The sequence below is a fragment of the Dermacentor variabilis genome, chromosome 1, assembly GCF_050947875.1.
Source record: "Dermacentor variabilis isolate Ectoservices chromosome 1, ASM5094787v1, whole genome shotgun sequence".
Classification (NCBI taxonomy): Eukaryota; Metazoa; Arthropoda; class Arachnida; order Ixodida; family Ixodidae; genus Dermacentor; species Dermacentor variabilis.
The window spans coordinates 115,494,576-115,515,270 of record NC_134568.1 but is presented as its reverse complement, the minus strand read 5'-3'; the positions used below and the strand labels follow the sequence as shown (position 1 = coordinate 115,515,270).

The window sequence follows — 20,695 nt, the reverse complement described above, 5'->3', positions numbered from 1 at the left end:
CCCCCCCCCCCCAAAAAAAAGAAAACTCAGCGACTCAGGCCTTCTACAAAACATCCTGCATTTAGGTGTTTGATCATTAAAGTTAATTTCAACGTAATGCGTGAACACGCTTTGTTGAATAATAATGCACCATGCTGGGCATGCAAAGACTCCGTGAAATCTCAATTACTGTTCTCGTATTCGAAATGAGCAGCTTCAGTGTATAACAACTTCATAATTCCTCGCGATTAACGCTTTTAAGCTTTCAGTAATATATTCTGTAGCCATTAGCAACCCTTTCATAGTTCGGTGATTGCTACTTTCATAGCATATATTCACACCCTTCTAACAATGTGTACAGCTGAATTGTGCAGATTAATTTTGTTGCAGCTCAAAGGGTGATATGAGCACAGATAGAATGCAGCACACATGACAAGCGCTGACCAACAACCTTTCTTTAAGAAAAAAACAAGAAATAAATAAAAAAGCCAACCTGAGCGCCCATATAGTCCAACCAACGCTTTATGAGAAAACCAATCTTTCACTAAGAAAGGGAAATGAAGATGACTGGCATGATATGTTCAAAGATTGAATGAATAAGAAACTCCTCCACATTATCTATTAACATCTGATATCTAAGACTCATTACCGTAATTGCGTGCTCAAAGAAAAGGTCATTATGATAAAAAGTCGTAGTTTCGCGAAATGCAAAGTTTCGACAATGATAGCAAACGACTGCTACACAAAGTAGGGTTCCTAGTTTTGTGGACAGTATAAATCGCCGTTAACATTTGCTTGCCAACCAAACCAACGGCATGCACGCGTCCAAACAGACACGTGTACACGACTACCACGAGCGCTTGCCCTGACAGCGCGGGCTTGATGAACGCAGACAGAGGGGAGCGCGAGTACTTGTCCAAAACGGAACGTTCTGTGCTGTCGCTCGCTGCACCCTTTCAACTGTGACGCGTCCGCAAGAACTCAGCAGGTCACGTGACCACTAACAGAGCGCGCGCGGGGCAAAGCGCGCATAAAGCCATCAGCAAATTCCTGACTGTAGACCTGCAAGCTCGCCCTTCTCCCTGGAACCCGCTGCAGAACAAGTGACCTATAGAACAGCGCGTTAGCATAAAATAAGGAGCGAACGGGCCGGGCACGCGCTTCGTTTCATTCATGCATTTATTTTATAATTATAATTTTAAGGCGAAACCTTAGGTGGGTATGTTGGCAGTGACCTTAGCGAAGCTGCGCCGTGACGAAAAAAATGGCCGACGCCGCGAAGAATAAAAACACGTCAGAAAATGCTCAAATTGACGTCACATTTCTCAGGGAGGTTCCTGTAAACAAAGTAAACTAGTGGCTTGGAAAATAAGATTTGATAAATTTCAGTCTGTGGGAATCAAACGCGGGCCTCCGGGGTGCGGTTCTGGCTTACTAAAGGCGTGCCTAGTGCGTCCCTGATTGCAAACCTCACGTCGCAGCCATCTCGCTGACTAGTGCGTGCGTCATTGGGCAGCGCACGTGACGGGGCGGAAAAGGTGGAGCACGCCATGCGTGTATAAAATGAGCGCGTTGATGACGTTATGAGGTATACAAACGGTATAACGCTCTCGCATTATCACACGTAAGCAGTATTAAGTGTCTTCCAAATTTTATTGCTTTAGTTTTTTGCTGCATAAGATATAGAAACAGAGTATCCGAGGCACTTTTGCCTCAATGTCTTCACGGCAACGTCGGCAAACAGAAATCAACTCAGAGACGAGGTTGTCGATATTTCCGATATCATGAGGACGCACAAGCGACTGCAGAACGCCTGTTACGGGGGTGTGAAAACCAGAAGTCGCGCAGCAAACTCGTCTTGGCTACGTTGCCACTAACACTACGACCGAGAACCTACGTGAGCTAACTATTGCAAGATAATCCTATGGACCCTCGTCTAGTTCGCATTCAGCGAAGGAATGTATAAATACACCTAAAACACAAACCTGTCGTTCACATTACATTTCTCTATTTTAATTAGATCCGCCTCCAGATGCCAGAAATATGAGGACGGCAGCGCATTACATCCTACGATCTTTTATAAAAACATATTCTCTCTCTCTCTCTCTTTCTCTCTCTCTAAGAACAGACACTGAGCATCGGTTGTGTGTACTGCCATCTTCTTTTCTTTCCCTTATTTGGCGATTCGAAGCACTACAGCAAACCATAGCCACTAAAACATTGATTGTTACTTAGCCCCGATTTATAAATACAGTGAAACTAAGAGTGAGACAAATTAACTTCCTAAGGCTATCATACGCTGCGCGAGACCAGGTGTGAATCAACGTTTGGCGATATACCGTTGGTATCGACTGAAATGTGGGCTAAGTGGTATCAACTAATTGTGGTGTTTTATGCGCCGTTCTTTGTATTCGTCCTTGTGTCTTGTGTTTGGCACCTAACATGCTACGCTTAACCTTATTATCAGTGTATGAGATGCTCAGGCGGACAATTTCCAGTACCAAGCATGCCAGGCTAGCCACACGTGCTGCACCACTACCACCACTATCACCACCGGGCGTTAAGCACTAAAGTTGCTTCATTATTATTAATAACCATGTAAACATAAATAAGCACCACAAGGCAAGCCCACGCACCCTCATGAAGAGCGCTGAAAAAATGCCCGATAATATTTTATATTTCAAAATAAGCATCATAAAATAAAATCCACCTGGAGGAATTCAAACATAAAGGTGTCCTCAAACCTCAAACATAAAGGTGTCCACTTCTTCTCGTATGTCTTCTTCAGTGATGTATTTGTCGTTCTTGAGATGTTCCACAATGAGAAGATCCAAAAAAGGTCTTCTCCTTTTGGCCCTCGCTTCAGACTCACTAGAGCTGTCGAGCCTTAGGGCGCCTTTGTTGACTTCAGCTTCTAACTCCATTTTTCTCTCTGCAATGACCTAGTTGGAAATAAGAAATTCAAGGGCTCCTAAAAATTAAACAGTTTCCGAACTTACTTTCGTAGAATGGACAAAATAAATAATAACTCAGGCATTTTTTACTTTAATATAAGCGTTTTTCACAGCGAGGAGGAAACTACCCTCAACCCTGAACGCTGCGTATGCCACCGAGCATGCTTTCCTCTTCTCATGACTTGTGCGGTCTTGTGTCAACAGGACGTGTAGTGTTTCAGAGTGGATATGGCTAATTTTCAGCGCTAGTTTTGATATTTCGGGTCATTCAAGAACAATTCGATACCATAGCACAGTCGTGGTATGCACAAACAACTATCGGAAGCCAAAAAATTGGGATATGAAGCGCGCGAGCTTCACTACCAGCATAAACGAACGTGCAGTTGCGGCTTATTTAGTTTGCATTGCGTCTTTACATACAAAAAATATGAGCAACGTTTCTGGATCACCAGCGTGAACAGAAAAGGATTCATGCCATGCGCGACGCGATACCGGCAAGCTTCTCGCACTCAATGATGCCTGATGATGTGGCTGAAAATAGTTTTTTTTTTTTTACTTAGGTATAGAGCGCGTTCTTGATGCTGTGTTCCACGAATATCCTTGCGCAGGTGATCATCTATTTTAGGAATATTCTTCAGCGTCATTCGTTGAGACCCCGATTGAAAGCATATGCACTACTGCCACAGCGCCGCATGCCTAACGAGGATGAACGTGAAAGCTCTGAATGGTCGCGTCCTTCTGAAGCCGTCCCGTAGAGTGAAAAACGCACATACCCATTTTCAGTCCCATATAGTCTCTGAAAGTTTGCTTCAGAAGCTTTTTGTTTTTGGTTATATTTTAATATGGGAGGCGAGGGGTCATATGAGCGTTGTGAATGTGCAGTCAGCTAGATTAGCCTTGCAAATCTGTCTAGGTTCCACTAAACTTTCCGACCTCTGAACTGTTGAAATTGTGGGAAAAAGCACTGACAACCAAGACAGTGCTGCATATTTGTAGCATGTCAATAATTAACCGCCTAATACTTCGTAGTTGCAACTTGACGCTAAATGAAGCATTTATTTCTCGCACGAAGGAGAGCGCTCGCCTGAGAAAACCTATATCCAAATAAATGTACGCGGGGATGCGGAATCCTCACTTTGTTAGGTCGCGATAAACGAAACACAGGTTTCCAGCAATACGCGCGTTTACCTATATATTTTTTAATACCAAGCCACTGCAGAACAGTGCTTTGCAGAAATTGGTATAGTGCAGCGGCTGCCCTACCAATCGACAGCATTTCCACGAGATCTCGTCAGAGGCAGCGATACACACTTTAATTGTCATTTTTGACAGCACAGCAAGCACGCGAATCCCAGGCATGTGAACGCACAAAAAAAGGCAATTGTGCAGCTCGGCGAAACGCTTTTCTCGTACATCCAAGCATCACTGCAGCTGGCCGCACATTCCAGCATGGCGGCGGAGGCAAATCAGACACGAGTTGGCGCCGCTGTTCCAAGAAGCCGGAGCTCAAGCTAAAAAAGGTCTACATCAAGAGGCCGTAATTACTTAAATGCAAAGAGAAGACACATGCAATTCTATGACTGTGTTCTGTCGCATTTCTGAACGTATGTGAGAAGAATGCGTTTCTATACCTGCAATATTGCAGTAAGAGCATTGTATAACTATACCTAAAAGTGAGACCACCACCATAGGGACCAAATAAGGCTATTTAATATAAGCACATGATTGTGTTGACGTATGTAAATCACCTAAATGAAAATTTAATTATCGGGTTTTACGTGCCAAAACCACTTTACGATTATGAGGCACGCCGTAGTGGAGGACTCCGGAAATTTCGACCACCTGGAATTCTTTAACGTGCATCTAAATCTAAGCACACGGGTGTTATCGCATTTCGCTCACATTGAAATGCGGCAGCCGTGGCCGGGATTCGATCCCGAAACCTCGTGCTCAGTAGCCCAACACCATAGCCACTGAGCAACCCGGCGGGTAAACCACCTAAATGAAAACATGCATCTATCTGTAGGACTTATAGGTCGTCTTCGACGGCTGTACCACTATACGTCTTGGAGAAAGTGAAGTTCACGAAGGCCACACGCGATTGACCTTATTCTTTTCAACACATAACGGAACGTCGGCGCGTCCTTTGAGCCAATCGAACGACATGCCATCACTCTATACTAGCCGTCGTGTTATCAAAAAGACATCAATCCTCAGCGCCACCCCATTGCTGCGCTACCCGCAAATGAGTACGTCGACCCCACTCAAGCCATGGCTACGTTTCACGAGGCGGCGGTGGCCGACGCGACAAGTCGTAATGTTGTCGTGCCCTGCTTTCCACATCAGCCCGCCAGAGCCATTCAGTAAGAGCATTGTATAACTATACCTAAAAGTGAAACCCATAAACTAGCCTCTACGAAAGAAAAGATTTCAGCTGTGCATCGCTGAGTGTGGACTATATGCGACCAACCCGAAGAGCAGCAAATACATTTATAACCTTCTGTGACGTCACGACAATTCCAACGATAGGTCACTCATTAGGCTAATAACAATTAACCCAAAACTATGTAATTTTCGCGTGCAATATCTACGTTAATTATTGAATGACGTCGCATTTAGGATCAATATGTTGGTGAAGCTACAATGAATCAAATGAGTGATACTAATCTGGCTAAGGCATACTGCCGGGCTAGTTGGTGGGGATTAATCAAAACATAGTGCAATGGGACAGTAGGAGGAAAGAGAAGAATTTTGACACACACACAGCGCTAACTTTCACCTACAAATGTTTACTTTCGCATGTGCATGATACGTATACATCACCGAGTTATCGAAAACAAAAACAAGAATGTCAACATTCAGAAGCGCACACCAAGGAACAGACACGCGTCACAACAGCTTAATCGCAACTTGCTTTCACTTTCTCACGGCACTGCACTTTTGCACGGCTATCTCGATAACTCTATAAACCACATCTATCTTTACGATAACGCCACCGAAGGCGTGCTCACACACCTTTCTTTCATTTTTTTTCATTTTCATAAGCCTCAAGAATTTCTCTTATCATTCCGCATTCGGCCCGATTCAAAATAGTAATTTTTGCAAAGACTAGAACGCGGCCGCACTCCCGGCTATGCATCCCTAGATGGCCAGAAATAACTTCTTTTTGCCATTATAATGATGCTTTTTTAGGCCTCTGATTAATACAAAGACTTGTCTGACCGCTATATGCGCGTTCGCACGACAACGGTGTTAAATGAACCACATTTTGTGTGCCATTCACCAATTGCGTGCGGCGCCTTCTGCTACAGGCGGTCGTCTCTTCCTTGTCCTAGTTTACTTTCTTGTAGATCATCCACAATCGTTCAGCCGCAGAAAAAACTTCATGCACTCCGGTCCCTCTCGCAAGCCTTTTCAAATTATGCGAGATGCTAAGTATGTAAGGCGCGCGACCACCACCTTCTTTGGTCTGGCACTCCTATTGCACTCATTCGCATCAGCCCTGAATGTTTTACTCAAACCCTCAGCTATCAAGGTCGATACTCGAAAGGGTTAACCAGAATCAACCAGTCCCTTATCCTGGACCAACAAACTTGTTTCAAGAATGTGGTCGCGTGACTTCAGCAATGAACTATCTAAACGATATTGTACTACATCACGTCTTAGAAGTTACGAGTGTGTAGGTAAGAACGGAAGCACTAACTTGTTGCCTCTCGGCTTACTTGAAAATGGTACCAGCCAACGATTCATTTTTGGTAAATAAGTCGGATAAAGTGGTGGAGTTTTGCCGAGTACAGGTAAAACAATAGCCTTGCAGCTTTTTCTTTTGACATAAAGATCTTTTTATTATCTTCCGCAGGCCGAATTGATGAAATGTGTAGCTGACGACATTGGAAGACTGGGCGCAGTCCAATTTCAAAACTCCTCTGTGTTGTCATGTGATCAGTTTCTGGAGCTACTTTCTATTTGTGTTAACTCCACTTACGCGACATTGGACGTAAATATTACCAAACAAAAAAGATTGCACATGTATTGGGTCCCGCATTGCTCCCTGCTTAAGTGACTTGTTTCTAGCTTACCCTGACTAAGTAATTAACGATCGCTTGAAAAGTTCGGACGTTGTCACTTTGCTCAGATACGTTGATGACTTTTTAATTGTTACAAATAACCAATCGAATAATTTTGATACTGTGGTTTCGAAAACCTTAACTACATATGCTGATGTCTTGTGCCCTTAGGTACAGATGCATGAAGTTCTTTTAGGCAATGCCATAAGATTTTTTTAGACCTAGTTTCCGAGTTTTCACTACGAAGTGCGCGTTGGAGCAATGAGCCGAGATGCAATAAGCAAGTTCTTCCATTCTTATCTGCACACTCGAAACTTGTAAAAACATGCTGTAATACAATCTTGTTTACATAATTCATTGCTGAAGTCATGCGACCACAAGCCTGAAACATGTTTGTGCGGCCAGTCTGAGCGTCTGGTCTATTCTGGTTACCCCTTGCAACTACTGAGTTTGGTAGCGGAGGGTTTGAGTAAAAAGTTCAGGGCCAATTCGAATGACTGCAATAACTTTGCCAGACCAAATAAGGTGGCGGTCGTGCCTTACACAAATAGCATCTCGAATAATTTTAAAAGTATAGTGAGAAGGTGCGGAATGGAAGCAGTATTTTTTTTTTGCTCCTGAAGAATTACAGACGGTCTACAAAAAAGTAAACTTGGACAAGAAAGAGACGACCGCCTGTACCACAAGGCACCACACGCAATTTCTAAATAGCATACAGAATGTTGTTTATTTAACACCCTTGTACGAACAGGAATTGGCCTCTATTGTGCAGTATTCAGCCACTCCCTCCCAAATGACTCATTGATTAACCAATGGCCCTTCTCCAGCCGCTGCGGAGCACCTGACCAAGGCGGCGATCAGTTCTGTAACGCAGCAGAGGATGCTAAGAATCTCTGGACGCGGACACGCCGCCAATGGAAACTGACAGTGATAACGTTTAACACCCGAGCTCTCCCGAGTGAAGCCATCCTAGCAGGACTCTTTGAGGAACTATCAGGCATTGCTTGACATATCATTGGCCTTAGTGAGGCTCGAAGAACTCGTGAGGCTTCTACAGTGCTGACAAGTGGCCACGTTCTCTGTTATAGAGGACTTCAAGATAAGAAGCAGTACGGAGTAGGATTCCTAACCCATAAGGACATAGCTGGTAACATTGACGAATTCTACAGCTTCAATGAGAGGATAGCAGTACTCGTAATAAAACTTAATAAGAGGTATCGATTAAAAGTAGTACGAGCCTACGCTCCAAGATCAAGTCACGATGATGATGAAGTAGACCAGTTTTCTGAAGATGTTAAATTAGCGATGACAAAAGCGCAAACTCATCATGCTGTAGTAATGGGTGAATTCAATGCAAAAGTGGGGGAAAAGCAGGCTGGTGAACAAGAACTTGGCAACTACTTCGTCGATTCTAGGAACGCTAGAGGAGAGATGCTGGTAGAATTCGCGGAAATGAATAAGCTGCGAATAATGAAAACCTACTTCAGGAAGCGTAGGAACAAAAAGCGGATCTGGAAAAGCACTAATGATGAACCAAGAAATGAAATTCATTTCGTACTTTCTGCTGATCCCAGAATAGTGCAGGATGTAGAAGTGTTAGGTAGGGTAAAGTGCAGTGATCATAGGTTAGTGAGAGCTGGGATTCACTTCAATTTGAAGAGGAAAAGAGTAAAATTGGTCAAGAAGAAACAAGCTAATCTAGATGCAGTAAGGGTAAGAGCAGACCAATTCAGGCTGGTACTAGCAAACAAATATGCAGCCTTAGAATATAGAGATGAAGATGACTTAGAGGTAATGAATGAAACCGTAACTAGGCTGGCTTCAGAAGCAGCAGTTGCAGTTGGAGGTAAGGCACCAAGACAACCAGTAGGTAAGCTCTCCCACGTAACGAAGGACCTAATAAAGAAACGACAAAGAGTGAAGTGTCCAATTCAAGAGATCAGATAGAATTCGCGGAACTTTCAAAACTGATCAACAAGGAGAAAATACGGGATATTCGAAATTATAACGTGAGGAAGACTGAGGAAGCAGTAAAGAATGGACGCAGCATGAAATCAGTGAGAAGGAAACTTGGCATCGCACAAACGAAGACGTATGCACTGAAAGATAAGCAGGGTAATATCATTAGCAATCTCGAAGATATAGTAAAAGCAGTGGAATAATTCTATACTGACCTGCACAATACCCAAAGCAGCCACGACACCTCCATTCGCAGTACTAATGAACAGGTTACAGAGGCTCCTTTATTAACTAGCGACGAAGTTAGAAGGGCCTTGCACGACATGAAACAGGGAAAAGCGGCAGGAGAAAATGGAATAACAGTCGATTTAATCAAAGATGGAGGAAACATAATGCTTGAAAAACTAGGCGCTTTTTATACGAACTGTGTATCGACTTCAGGGATCCCAGAGAACTGGAAGAATGCCAACATTATACTAATGCACAAAAAGGGAGACGTTAAAGAATTGAAAACTTATGAGGCGATTAACTTACTTGCAGTATTATATAAACTATTCAGCAAGATAAGCTCCAATAGAATAAAGGCAACACTGCACATCAGTCAACCAAGGGAACAGACTGCTTTCAGGAAAGGATACTCTACAATGAATCGCATCTATGCCATCAATCGGCTAATCGAGAAATCCGGAGAGTACAGTCAGCCTCTCTATATGGCTTTCATAGATTACGAAAAGGCATTTGATTCAGAAGAGATACCAGCAGTCTTAGATGCATTACGTAATCAAAGAGTACAGAAAGTTTACGTAAACATCTTCAAAATTATCTACAGAGGTTCCACAGCTACCTTAATTATCCACAAGAAAAGTACAAGACCCCTATAAAGAAAGGGGTCAGACAAGGAGACACAATCTCTCCAATGCTATTCACTGCCTGCTTGGAAGAAGTATTCAAGCTATTAAACTGGGAAGGCTTAGGAGTGAAGATCAACGGCCAATATCTCAGCAACCTTCGATTTGCAGATGACATTGTCCTGTTCAGGAACACGGGGGCCGAGTTACAGCAAATGATTATCTCCCTTCACAGGGAGAGTGTTTGAGTGGGGTTGAAGATTAATAAGCAGAAGACAAAGATAATGATCTATAGCCGGGCAAGGGAACAAAAGTTCAGTATCGCCACTCAGCTTCTAGAGTCTGTGAAGGAGTACGTTTACCAACGTGAATTGCGCACAGGGGACCCTGATCACAAGAAGGAAACTTACAGAAGAATAAAAATGGGCTGGAGCGCATAGGGCAGACATGGTCAGATCCTGATTGGAAGCTTACCATTATAATTGAAAAGAAAGTTGTACAATCAATGCATTCTACAGGTGGTAAATTATGGGGCACAAACTTGGAGACTTACAAAGAAGCTCGAAAACTAGTTAAGGAACGCGCAAAGAACGATGGAACGAAAATGTTAGGCGTAACGTTAAGAGACAGGATGAGAGCGGTGTGAATCAGAGAGCAAACGGGGATCTCCGATATTCTAATTGACATTAAGAGAAAAAAAATGGAGCTGGGCAGGTCATGTAATGCGTAGGTTAGATAACCGGTAGACCATTAGGGCTACAGAATGGGTGCCAAGAGAAGGACAGCGCTGTCGAGGACGGCAGAAGACTAGGCGGGGTGATGAAATTAAGAAATTCGCAGGTGCTAGTTGGAATCGGTTGCACAGGACAGGGATAATTGGAGATCGCAGGGTCCTGCAGTGGACATAAAATAGGCTGATGATGATAATGATGAAAAGAGCATCATGATAATGCGAAAAAAGCTATTTCTGGCCACCATGATTTTCTGGGAGTGCGTCTGCGTCCGGTCCTTGAAAAACTACTATGTGGAATCGGGCCCAATGTGGAATGACAAGACACATTCTTCATGCTTATGAAATAACAAAAATAAAGAAAAGTGTGCAAGCATGCCTTCGGTGGAGTTGTCGGAAAATGAGAGGTGGTTTCTCGAGCTGTCGAGACAGCCGTGCAAAAGTGTAGTGCCGTTAAAAAGTGGAAGTAAGTTGCGATTAAGCTGTGTAGACACGTATTGCTTCCTTAGTGTGTGCCTCTCAATGTTGAGATACAGGGTGTTTCAGCTAAGTTAGCCAAGTATGTGAAAAAACCATAGGCGCTACGCTTGTCGAGTTGCCGTAGTATTGTTCTGAGCCTTATAGAGCACGTTATGATATTTTTTCAATCCGCCAAGCTAGGTATCCAACAAAGGTTGCTTAATTAACTTTTTTCTAAACTAACTTTAGCGAAAGGTGTTCAATACAAAAATTGTAGCGCTTGTTCAGAGACATCGAATCATTTCGTCTACGCTAAGATAACTGTCCTGTTTAATTTTTTCCAGCATTTCTTTAAAGTGCGCGAGATTTAAAAAAATACCACGTGATTGCTGGCTAACGCGCCGCGCTTGTAGTTCCCTCAAATGTAAGTTGAACGAATTAGCAAAGGCTGCTCCGCGCACAGAGATCGATTGAACAGGCTGTCGGTGACTGCGATGGACTGCGATGGACCGGAGGGAGCATGACGTTTACCTTCGTCTTTCATCGCACTCTCAGCCTCGCCCCCTTCATCGTGTTTGTTCATTGGTCCGAAAAGAAAAGAAAAAGATACCTGCGCTGCGTGAAATGCTGCCTCCGGTCTCATATCGCATTCGCGTGTGGCGGCTGCTTTTTCGACGAAGAATTGCTTTCTTAAAACGGTACGCCCCTTTTGTCACTTACCGTCCATCGAAGTCACCGATCGACATCCCATTCAATCGATCTCTCTGCGCCGAGCAGCCTTTGCTAATTTGTTCAACCTACATTTGAGGGCACTAATAGCGCGGCGCGTTAGCCGGCAGGCACGTGGTATTTTTTAAATTTCGCGCACTTTAAAGAAAGGCTGGAAAAATTTAACAGCGCATTTGTCTCTGAAGAGGCGCTACAACTTTTGTGCTCAAGATCTTTCGCTAGAGTTAATATTTAAAAAGTTAATTAAGCAATACTTGTTAATTGCCCAGCTTGGCGGAATTTAAAAAAATATGACGTGCTCCATATGGATCAGAACAACACTGCGGCAATTGAACACTCGTAGCGCCTGTTTCTTTTTTTTTTAATACTTGGCCCGAGTTAGCTGAAACACCCTGTATATCGCCCTCATGCGGAAATAAACATTTGTAGTTGAAAGTTAGCGCTATGGAGGGGGGGGGGGGTGTCCCAAAATTCTTCTCTATCCTCGTCCTGTCGCACTGCACTGTGTTATCATGAGTCACTAATCTACCTAATGGAAGCAGAGAAAGTCTTGAACGGCTTCGGCGAATACTTCGTTCTAAAAAAAGAACGTCAGTTTCGAAGGAGTCAAATTCAATGTGACAGTTCAGTACAAAGGTGAGTTCGTCAAAGAGTTCGCTACAGCACTGCATGCCGTGGTCTATAGACATGCAACTACGACGACCTTCGTCAGTAACTAGTCCGGGGTAGACGTTTAGACGACCTTCGATACAAATAAGGGGTTTCCAAGTCGCTAAGGCTAACTGGTTAAGGCTCTGACGACTGTTCGTCAAGACAAAATGGTGTAGTGCCGCTATAGAACAAACAGAGCTATATACATGAAGCAACAAAGGGAAGTTGTAGTTGTTAATGCACTAATTTGGTTTGTCACAGTCAGGAGCTAACAAAGCACGAGGCATGGTCTGGCAAGCGGTAAGCAAGACTTCGTAGCCTAGCAAAGTGAGCTTCTGTACAGAATGAAAAAAAAAAACTGTGGCTGGTGTGGACTCGATTGTCGCGGCAGCGCTGATTGTCACACAAAAGAGACGTCTTGCAAATGCTGTCGAAAGTCGAAAGAACATTCTCCGAAGCCTGGAGATCCGCTCTAGCAGACTACAGAATCTTAGAGGAGTCAGATTTTCTAGTAACGCCAAATGATCCCTCGCCACTCGTGTGGAAAATTTTCAGGAACATTAATCCAGGAAGGTTAAGTTTAATATAGACGCTGAAGCTGACGAGGCTGTTGTCCTCGATCTTATTCTAACGAACCTTAGCGTCGACACACCGTCGCCCCTAAGGTCCCGAAAATAGATCACTGAATACTGCCGGCGTCCATTGAGTGAACTTTTCATAGGATGACCGTAAAAGCCTCGGAAGATTTCTGTGTTTATCCGACTTTATGCACGAGCCTTCTCGGTAAGGCTGCGATCAGCCGTTTTAGCTTGTTCTTCACCCTTGCCTCACTGAACGTCAAGCGGGACCTTTCTATTTGAGCAATGCCAATATTTCGCCACTCAAATTGCACTGTTCTCTAAACACCACCAAAATTGGGAAAGTGCATGTTCCAGTCAGAGTTGACAATATTGTCTCGTTTAAATTCTATAAGATGTAGACAATGTACATCTATAAATAGTAGACGAAAATACGTATATCTCAATTCTTTGAAGTAAGGATCCCACGCTAGAACTCATTAGCAAACAGCGGCAGATGTGCTCAGTATTACTGCGGGCCGAAGACGCTTTTAAGCTACTCTTAGGCTTCTATAAACGCGGTAATATGAGAGGTCACCGCACATGGCCAATTTACGTATTGAGGAGAGATAAAAACAATTGAACATGCTTCATGCACTAGTCATCAAAGTAAAGGAAACAGTGAGGGAATACAAGCTCACCTTTCGTGTGAAGGAGTGCAGCACATTGAGGCATCTATAGTATTCCCGCCCAGAAGCTGTAAGCTTGTATATGAAGTCAAGTCTCCATAAAGGCCTCATTGTTCTCTCCAAAAATAGTTCACCAAGCCTGAAAGCATTTTGTTTTTGTGAATAAGGCTCAACAGAGTGATGAAGGGAACTAGTTGGGTGGTGCCCAGAGAAGGAACAGCGCTTCAGTACTGGACACAAAGGAAGAACCACAGGCACATTGCGCTGACTGCGTGTTTATTATCTCACTGAGCCTTCTATACACAGCAATAAAGGCAGTACCAACAAGACCATGAAAGGGAAGCGCACCTTTGTCAAAAGTCAAATAAGGAAAAAAGGGGAAAGACTTCGCGCCCGGCGCATTCTTCCTACAGTGCAGTTTTCAGAAAATCGATTCCTTTCTCGAACAACTTAAGAGACGTGATGCTGACGCACTCAACATTGAAGCGGTTATATATAATCTCAAAAGCTTGTAAGATTCCCTGGTGCATTTGTCAGGGTGTCTGTGCAATGCGTCACTCTGCGGCAACATAGGCTTACATCCACACTGCCGGCAATGCAAGGCAAGGTTTCCACTGATTGCAAGATTTCTTACAATGTTATTATGCTTTCTAAGCCTATCGTTGATATAATGGCCTGACTGGCCGATATATCATTTTCCACATTTTAACGGCACCGAATACACAATCTCCTGCACACAGTCAACGAAACGGTTTTTGTGCTTGGTCATACACGCTCCTTGAGTACGCGTGTCGGAGTTGACTTAGAGCATAGGCCAATTAACTTGTGCGAAGCAGAAAAAACAACGCTGAAGCCCGCAGCTTGACTGATCCCCCTTTTTAATATTGTCTTATATCTGGTGCATGTAAGGCAGCACAACCACTTTTCTTTGTCCGCCGTTTTGTGTTGGCCCGTTTCGGCTGGCGTCATTGCGCTTCCTTAGGAAACACCCTGCCTCCTTGAGTTCGGAATTTTTAAGACTGTTGCTTACCTTCGGAGTAATTCGTTGTATAGTTCCAGCGGATAAAGAAGACGGCTTTTGAAGATTCCCTGCTAAAGCATACAGATCAAAAGCTTCCGAGGCAATTAATGCACATTTCACGAGGAATGACAACGCTTCACTTGCTAAGGTCAAAAAGAACGGCCCTGTACGCTTGTGCCATAAACTAGAAATGGATGCATTAGCTCGCTCTATTGATAAGAATGACGGTTTTGTTGACTGTCTGCAAGAGATTGTGTATTCGGTGCCGTTAAAATGTGGAAAACGATACATCGGCCAGTCAGGCTGTTGTATTAATGATATAAGCTTAGAGAGCATAATAACAATGTAAACTATCTTGCAATAAGTGGAAACCTTGCCTTGCAATCTCGGCAATGTGGATGTAAGCCTATGTTTCCGCTGAGTGGCACATTGCATAAACACCTGATAAATGCCCCAGGCAAATCTTAGAGGATTTTGACATTAACCGATTAAATGTTTATGGCGTCAGCATCACGTTTCTTAAGCTTTCCAAGAAAGAAATCAATTTTCTGAAAACTGCATTGTAACAAGAATGCACCTTGCGCGAGGTCCTTCCCCTTGATTCCTTCTTTCGCTTTTGACGAAGGTGTGCTATATTTTCATGATCTTGTTGGCATTGCCTTTATTTCTCTGCATAAACGGCTAGCCAAGATAATAAACAGGCAGTCAGCGCAGTGTGTGTGTGTTGGGTTCCTCCTTTGGGTCCAGTCTTGAAGCGCTGTTCGTTCTGTGATAATCAACCAACTAGCCCGTCAGGTCAGTCCTTGCAAGGTTGGCGCCCATGAGTCTCTGCTTGCCCTTCGTGCAACACGGAAACAAGGAAGGCACACACGGATGTAACCGGAGAATGGAAGTATAGCTTGTTTATGATGAAGTATACGTCCATTTATAGATGGCCTTGCAGTGAACAGTACAGAATGAAGGGAAAAGAATTCGCTACGGCCACGAAAACTCCAACAAGATAGAATAAATGTAATCACAGAGCGCGGCGCACAAATGGAATTCTCGCTTATTGAAGTTGTACGCATGGAATGCTGAAACGTGTTCCGTTCTTCCTCGATCGAGAGAAGTGATTTTTTAACCCACCTAGCAATCTCGTCGCCAGCAGGTGCAAGAGTATCGGTCTGAGCCAATCGCAGAGTGCATAAGTATATTTTCCTGTTCACGGCAAGTTGTACTGCTCACTGGCAGGTATATCGTTGGTTTCGTAGCCGCATATAATACATGCCTCTGACAGGCCAATGTATTCTTTGCCGAAGGCGAAAGGAAAGCAATCAATGGCACTCGCGGCGCATTGCAAAAACCTATCGTGGTGTTGTACTGCGCAACCTTTATTATCCTGGCTTTCGTATGCGGCAGCAATTGCATGGAGCGCTGAAAACTGTTAAGGCGTGTCTAGAACGAGTATCTTATATTGTACAATACGTTGTGAGAAGTATAGCAACCGCTTTCTTGACGTCTATAAAAGGCGCCGAAAGAATGTTTTCTTTTTAATCATTTTTTTGTAATTTATTTTAGCATGACTGCTAAATATCCACTGTTCCTTCATCAATGTGATTGTACGTTAAGGCTGTGCTCAAGAAAGTGGGAATATGATCTCTTCAGTGGGCCTGCTTCAAACATAAGATAAATGAAAAAAAACTACGAAAAGGAGACGAATAAAGGGTACAGAACAGAACAGTGCCCTCTGCTTTTTCAACGTGACACTGCCTTGCTTCTCTTGTTATGTTTGAATGGCTCCAGTCAAAACTGAAAATGTTCTTCTCCTCCTGAGTTGTGTAGAGCTAGCACGTGTGTTGTTTGCCGAGCCTGATTTGTAAAAAAATAATTCTAGAATATTCTGTTATTTCAAAGTGAAGTTCTAGGCCTACGTGTGTACTCCTGAAGGCGTCCAAAATAACATCAACTTTAGTGCAAACTGTGTTGCATGTTTAGGCAATGAAACACGTAGTCTACGTAGGTCAAACAGGCAATGACATATGATCTCTCAAGCTATTTTGCCAACTTACGGTCACCTAGGACCAGTAGAATATCCGACAACGCTGGTTCGATCCACGATCCAATTGATATATACCTTCTGGTTGGATCAACAAGATATTCACGAATTCTATGAGCTCAGAGCTTTGGCACGCCTTTAACAATTGCAGAGGTGCTTCCACGCTGCAACGCACTGGTTCCTAAATTTAACGATTCCTAGCCGATTTTACAGCCTCTGCGGCTGCCTCCTGCGGTACGGTAAAACGAAAGTCCTTAGCGTTCACTAATACACATGACAGGTGGAAGTCCTTCAAGAATTGAACCACTACATCCGAGTTATTAACCCTCAACAAGCCATCAGCAGTTAGGACCGCGAGGTGCATTTGCAGATGGTCAGCGATTTATGTCTGGTGCCTTGATGTTGTGTGAGTACATGAAACCCATGTCCTTTCTAATGGGTCTTTCGCGGAGAAGAAAGGTCGTAAACTAGTTTCATTGGCTTCATTTGCGTCTTTCGCCGACTTTACCTGGTACCATTTTAACATATCTTTTCTGCTTCCTTCTGCAGCATTTTTATATTGCTTCGATTTGTCCTAACTCCAAGGGGATTATTTTAAAGCCAATTTTTATACGCCACAAACGCTCCGGTGTCGTTGGAAACCAACAACTTTAAAGGTTCGGTTTTCAGGAACTGGGTCACCTTTGCTTTCGGTTTATTCTACGTTCTTGAAAGAGCGTGCCGTAATCTATTCTCACGCGAGCACGAGCAAATCCTTTTTTTTCTTTTATCTCATTAATTGGTCTTGACCCATGTATCCGTTCCAAAATAAATCAGTTGTTAATTTGGACTCCAGTCATATGTGTCTACCTGCTTCCGTGTTGTATATAGCACAGGAAGAGAAATGAGTGTCGTTAATACCTCTGTGAGAAATATTTTGAAATACGAGAAGGAAAACAAATTCAAACAATATAGATGTTCACAGGAAGACGGGGACTTGAAGTTATCAACAGCGGTCGAACAAAACATGTCTCTGGAGTCAAGGTTTCGAAATAGGGACTTGTCTTCACCACAGCAACGACTGACCAAGCTGTTGTTGCCTTGATGAAGGCAAGTCTCCGTCTCAGAACCTTGGCTCCAGAGACATATCTTGCTCAACCACAGTCGAGAACGAAGCGAGAATTTCGAACACAGCAGGGGCTCAAACACGGGGCAAAACTTCGCGGTCACAGACTAACCTGCTGCTTATCACGTTACTGTGTCGGCACAATAATTAATAAGTAAGTAAACGACGCAAAAAAAACACGTGATGTTGTTAAGATGAACTGTTAAACCTAATCTGCAAAAGCAAATAGTGGCGAATATTGACGCCCGACGCGCATTTCGTGCGTTTGTGTCAGGATAAACCTTCGTTCGGTAACGCACACGTATATTCCGCCGGGACAGCATTTTCAAGGTGTGCAATCTCACGACTGGTCTAAAGTCAGTATAGCAAAGAAGCCGAACAAGCTTCTGACGGTAGATTTTTAGCTGGAGTCACGTTTTTAGCTATCTCCCACGAAGTAAGTCATCCCCGAGCAAAATTTCGGGGACAATGGAGTAAGCGAACAATTATTTTGCAGGCGCGGCTGTGCGCGTGTTTGGCCGATTGGCCAAACACGCACACATATATTTTAGCCCTCGATTTAAGGCTGAATATGTCTACAGGCTTTTAAAAATAAGATTTTTCATCTTAGCTTTTCTCCGGCACCCGTGGTATTACGCTTTTGCTGGCGATTGTGCATGAGTCTTCAGGCTGCAGCAGCAGAGCTATCTTTTTCAACGCAAATTGACCATACCGAGAATGGACGGTACCTGTTAACAGCGGCAACGTATGGGCTTTTCTCGTTGCTCTGAGCTGATACGGACGATCCCATAATGGTTTCTGTGAATGAAAAGTTCAAGGGACAGCGTATACGTAAGGATCAACGACAGTAACGCAAAATGCAAGCTTGATAGCAAATTTCCTATACGTACCACAAATTATGTCCAAAGTGCAAAGAGTGACCAGGGGAACGACGTCCAACTTTGCTCCATGCTGCGAAAGCTTTGACAGCTTATTGCAGAGAATGAAGGACTGGGCGTTAATTGTGGCTGAGAAGTCCTCGAGTATCTTAAAATGAAACGCGGGTGTGAACAGGCGCCTCCGGGATCGCCACTTGTCTCCCGTACTGCGTGCAGGAAAAAGCAAGCAAATTGAATTATTTCGTTTGTTTCTCACTCTTAGCGTGGTACTCTAAGCAATCGGCACTTGCCGGAGTTGAATAAGCACAGCAAAATAAGTTTTACGTTTTTCTCCGCAACACAAGACAACATATGCTGAGAAGTGACACTCTACGGAAGCACGGAATGTCCCTGAGCACCTTAAACAAGCGTACATGCCAATGTGAAAGTGTTCTTCGTACAAAGAATTGCTCTCCTCGACAACTACTGCACGTATTTGAGAACAGAAGCGTTTTAGTTGAGTTCTCTGCAATTCTACGCCGCGCAGCACCCCGCTTGTCTATTCTTTGCATCCGCACGGGCCCAGTGAAAATGCATGACTGTACAGTTTTAAAGGAACAAACTTTTTGGTGGCAACACTCCTTTCTCCCGTTACACTTTCGCTTCAGGGCCTAAGCAGTGTAGCCACCTATTCGCCACGAGATCGAGAAACAGGTTAACCACACATCAAAAGAACACCTCACGCCGCTACGCAATCACTGTGTGAGAGTCACGAGCAATCATCCTAAATATCATGATGCAGTTATCGTAATATAAAGTGTATCATGATATAATGAGCGTTTTCTAATGAACTTTTTCACTGCTGAGTGATATTCACGCCAGTTCGTTCGTGTCAGAGATTCCGGAGCGATGAACGCATCGCGACAAGTGGCTAAAGCACGGCATGTGATCAAGCATCGCTGCAACCACTTGATTTCCTTAAAACAAGGCAAAATAATTCCTGTGGTTTACTCGAAACACAAACTGACAATAAAATAGTGGCGAACGGAGGCTGCGACGGTCACACATTGTGCGCTCGACATGGGCAGTCACTAATCTTAGCACAGCGCAATGACGACAGCACAAGGCAGATTGCTTCTGTACATCGCCAACAAATGAAGACCTGGAGAGGGGGGGGGGGGGCAGGGCAAGGGGTATTGTCCAAGTGTCTACCTAGTGGACCCTTCCAGAATAGCCCCCCCCCCCCCTCCCCAGCGTTTACCGCCAAGCTACAACCACAGAATGAACAGTCTTTAAAGATATGCACGCCTTACGCGCACATGCAAACACGTTGGGTGTAGCAGACGATGCGCAGCGCAGTCGACACTATCCGTGGTTCAGCCAATGCCTGCCAGGCAGCAACTCTGCTCGATCTCGAGGCTAATAAGCGCTTGTGCGTCAGTGGAGCAAGTTCTGGATATTAGCCTAGTTGCGTACGGGGTGATCACTTTTTAATTTTTGAGGAATTGTTAAAAATCGCTCGTGGTTGATAACACAATTCTCGTCCTTCAGCTGGCTAATTCGAAGAGCCAGACATTACTAGCATAATAAATAAAAGATATTCACCTAATTAACAAAACTTTGCTGATTAACTTCCTTAATGATTATTTTGCGACACGTATTAATATTCTACTGATTGCAGCCGGTGAGTTTTCAAGACGTATCCACTTGAAATCAATTTCCAAGATGACAAGTTTTGAGATAAGATTTCCCAAAGTGTTGAACGAAATACATGGGCGTTCCAGTTAACCTTGCGCACCAATTCAGAAAAGAGCGTTTTGTTTCAAATTATGTAGGACAAGTGCCTATTTTACAGCAAGTTTGATGGCGCATATTGCCAAAGCGGTGCCATTCTTGAATTTCATTCGAAGTAGATACGCCTTGCAAGCTCACCGGCAACAATTCGTAAATAGCGTTATCTACGGTAAACTAGTTAAGAAGTTAATTACTGGATTCTTGTTAATTAGTTGAATATATGTTTTGGTTTCTCGTACAAATGGTGTCCGCTTCTCTGAA

General features: G+C 43.7%; 1 protein-coding gene across 1 annotated transcript in view; it reads right to left on the bottom strand.

Moving 5' to 3' along the window:
• The window catches only part of LOC142583338 (cytochrome P450 4c3-like), a 49,465-nt gene that overhangs the window by 8,753 nt on the left and 20,017 nt on the right, over positions 1 to 20,695 (bottom strand). Inside the window, exons 5-8 of the mRNA XM_075693763.1 lie at positions 18,674 to 18,867; positions 18,512 to 18,581; positions 13,635 to 13,761; positions 2,724 to 2,921 (exon numbers count right to left, since the gene is read on the bottom strand). Coding sequence (XP_075549878.1) covers positions 2,724 to 2,921; positions 13,635 to 13,761; positions 18,512 to 18,581; positions 18,674 to 18,867 — 589 coding nt within the window. The remainder of the gene's footprint in view (positions 1 to 2,723; positions 2,922 to 13,634; positions 13,762 to 18,511; positions 18,582 to 18,673; positions 18,868 to 20,695) is intronic.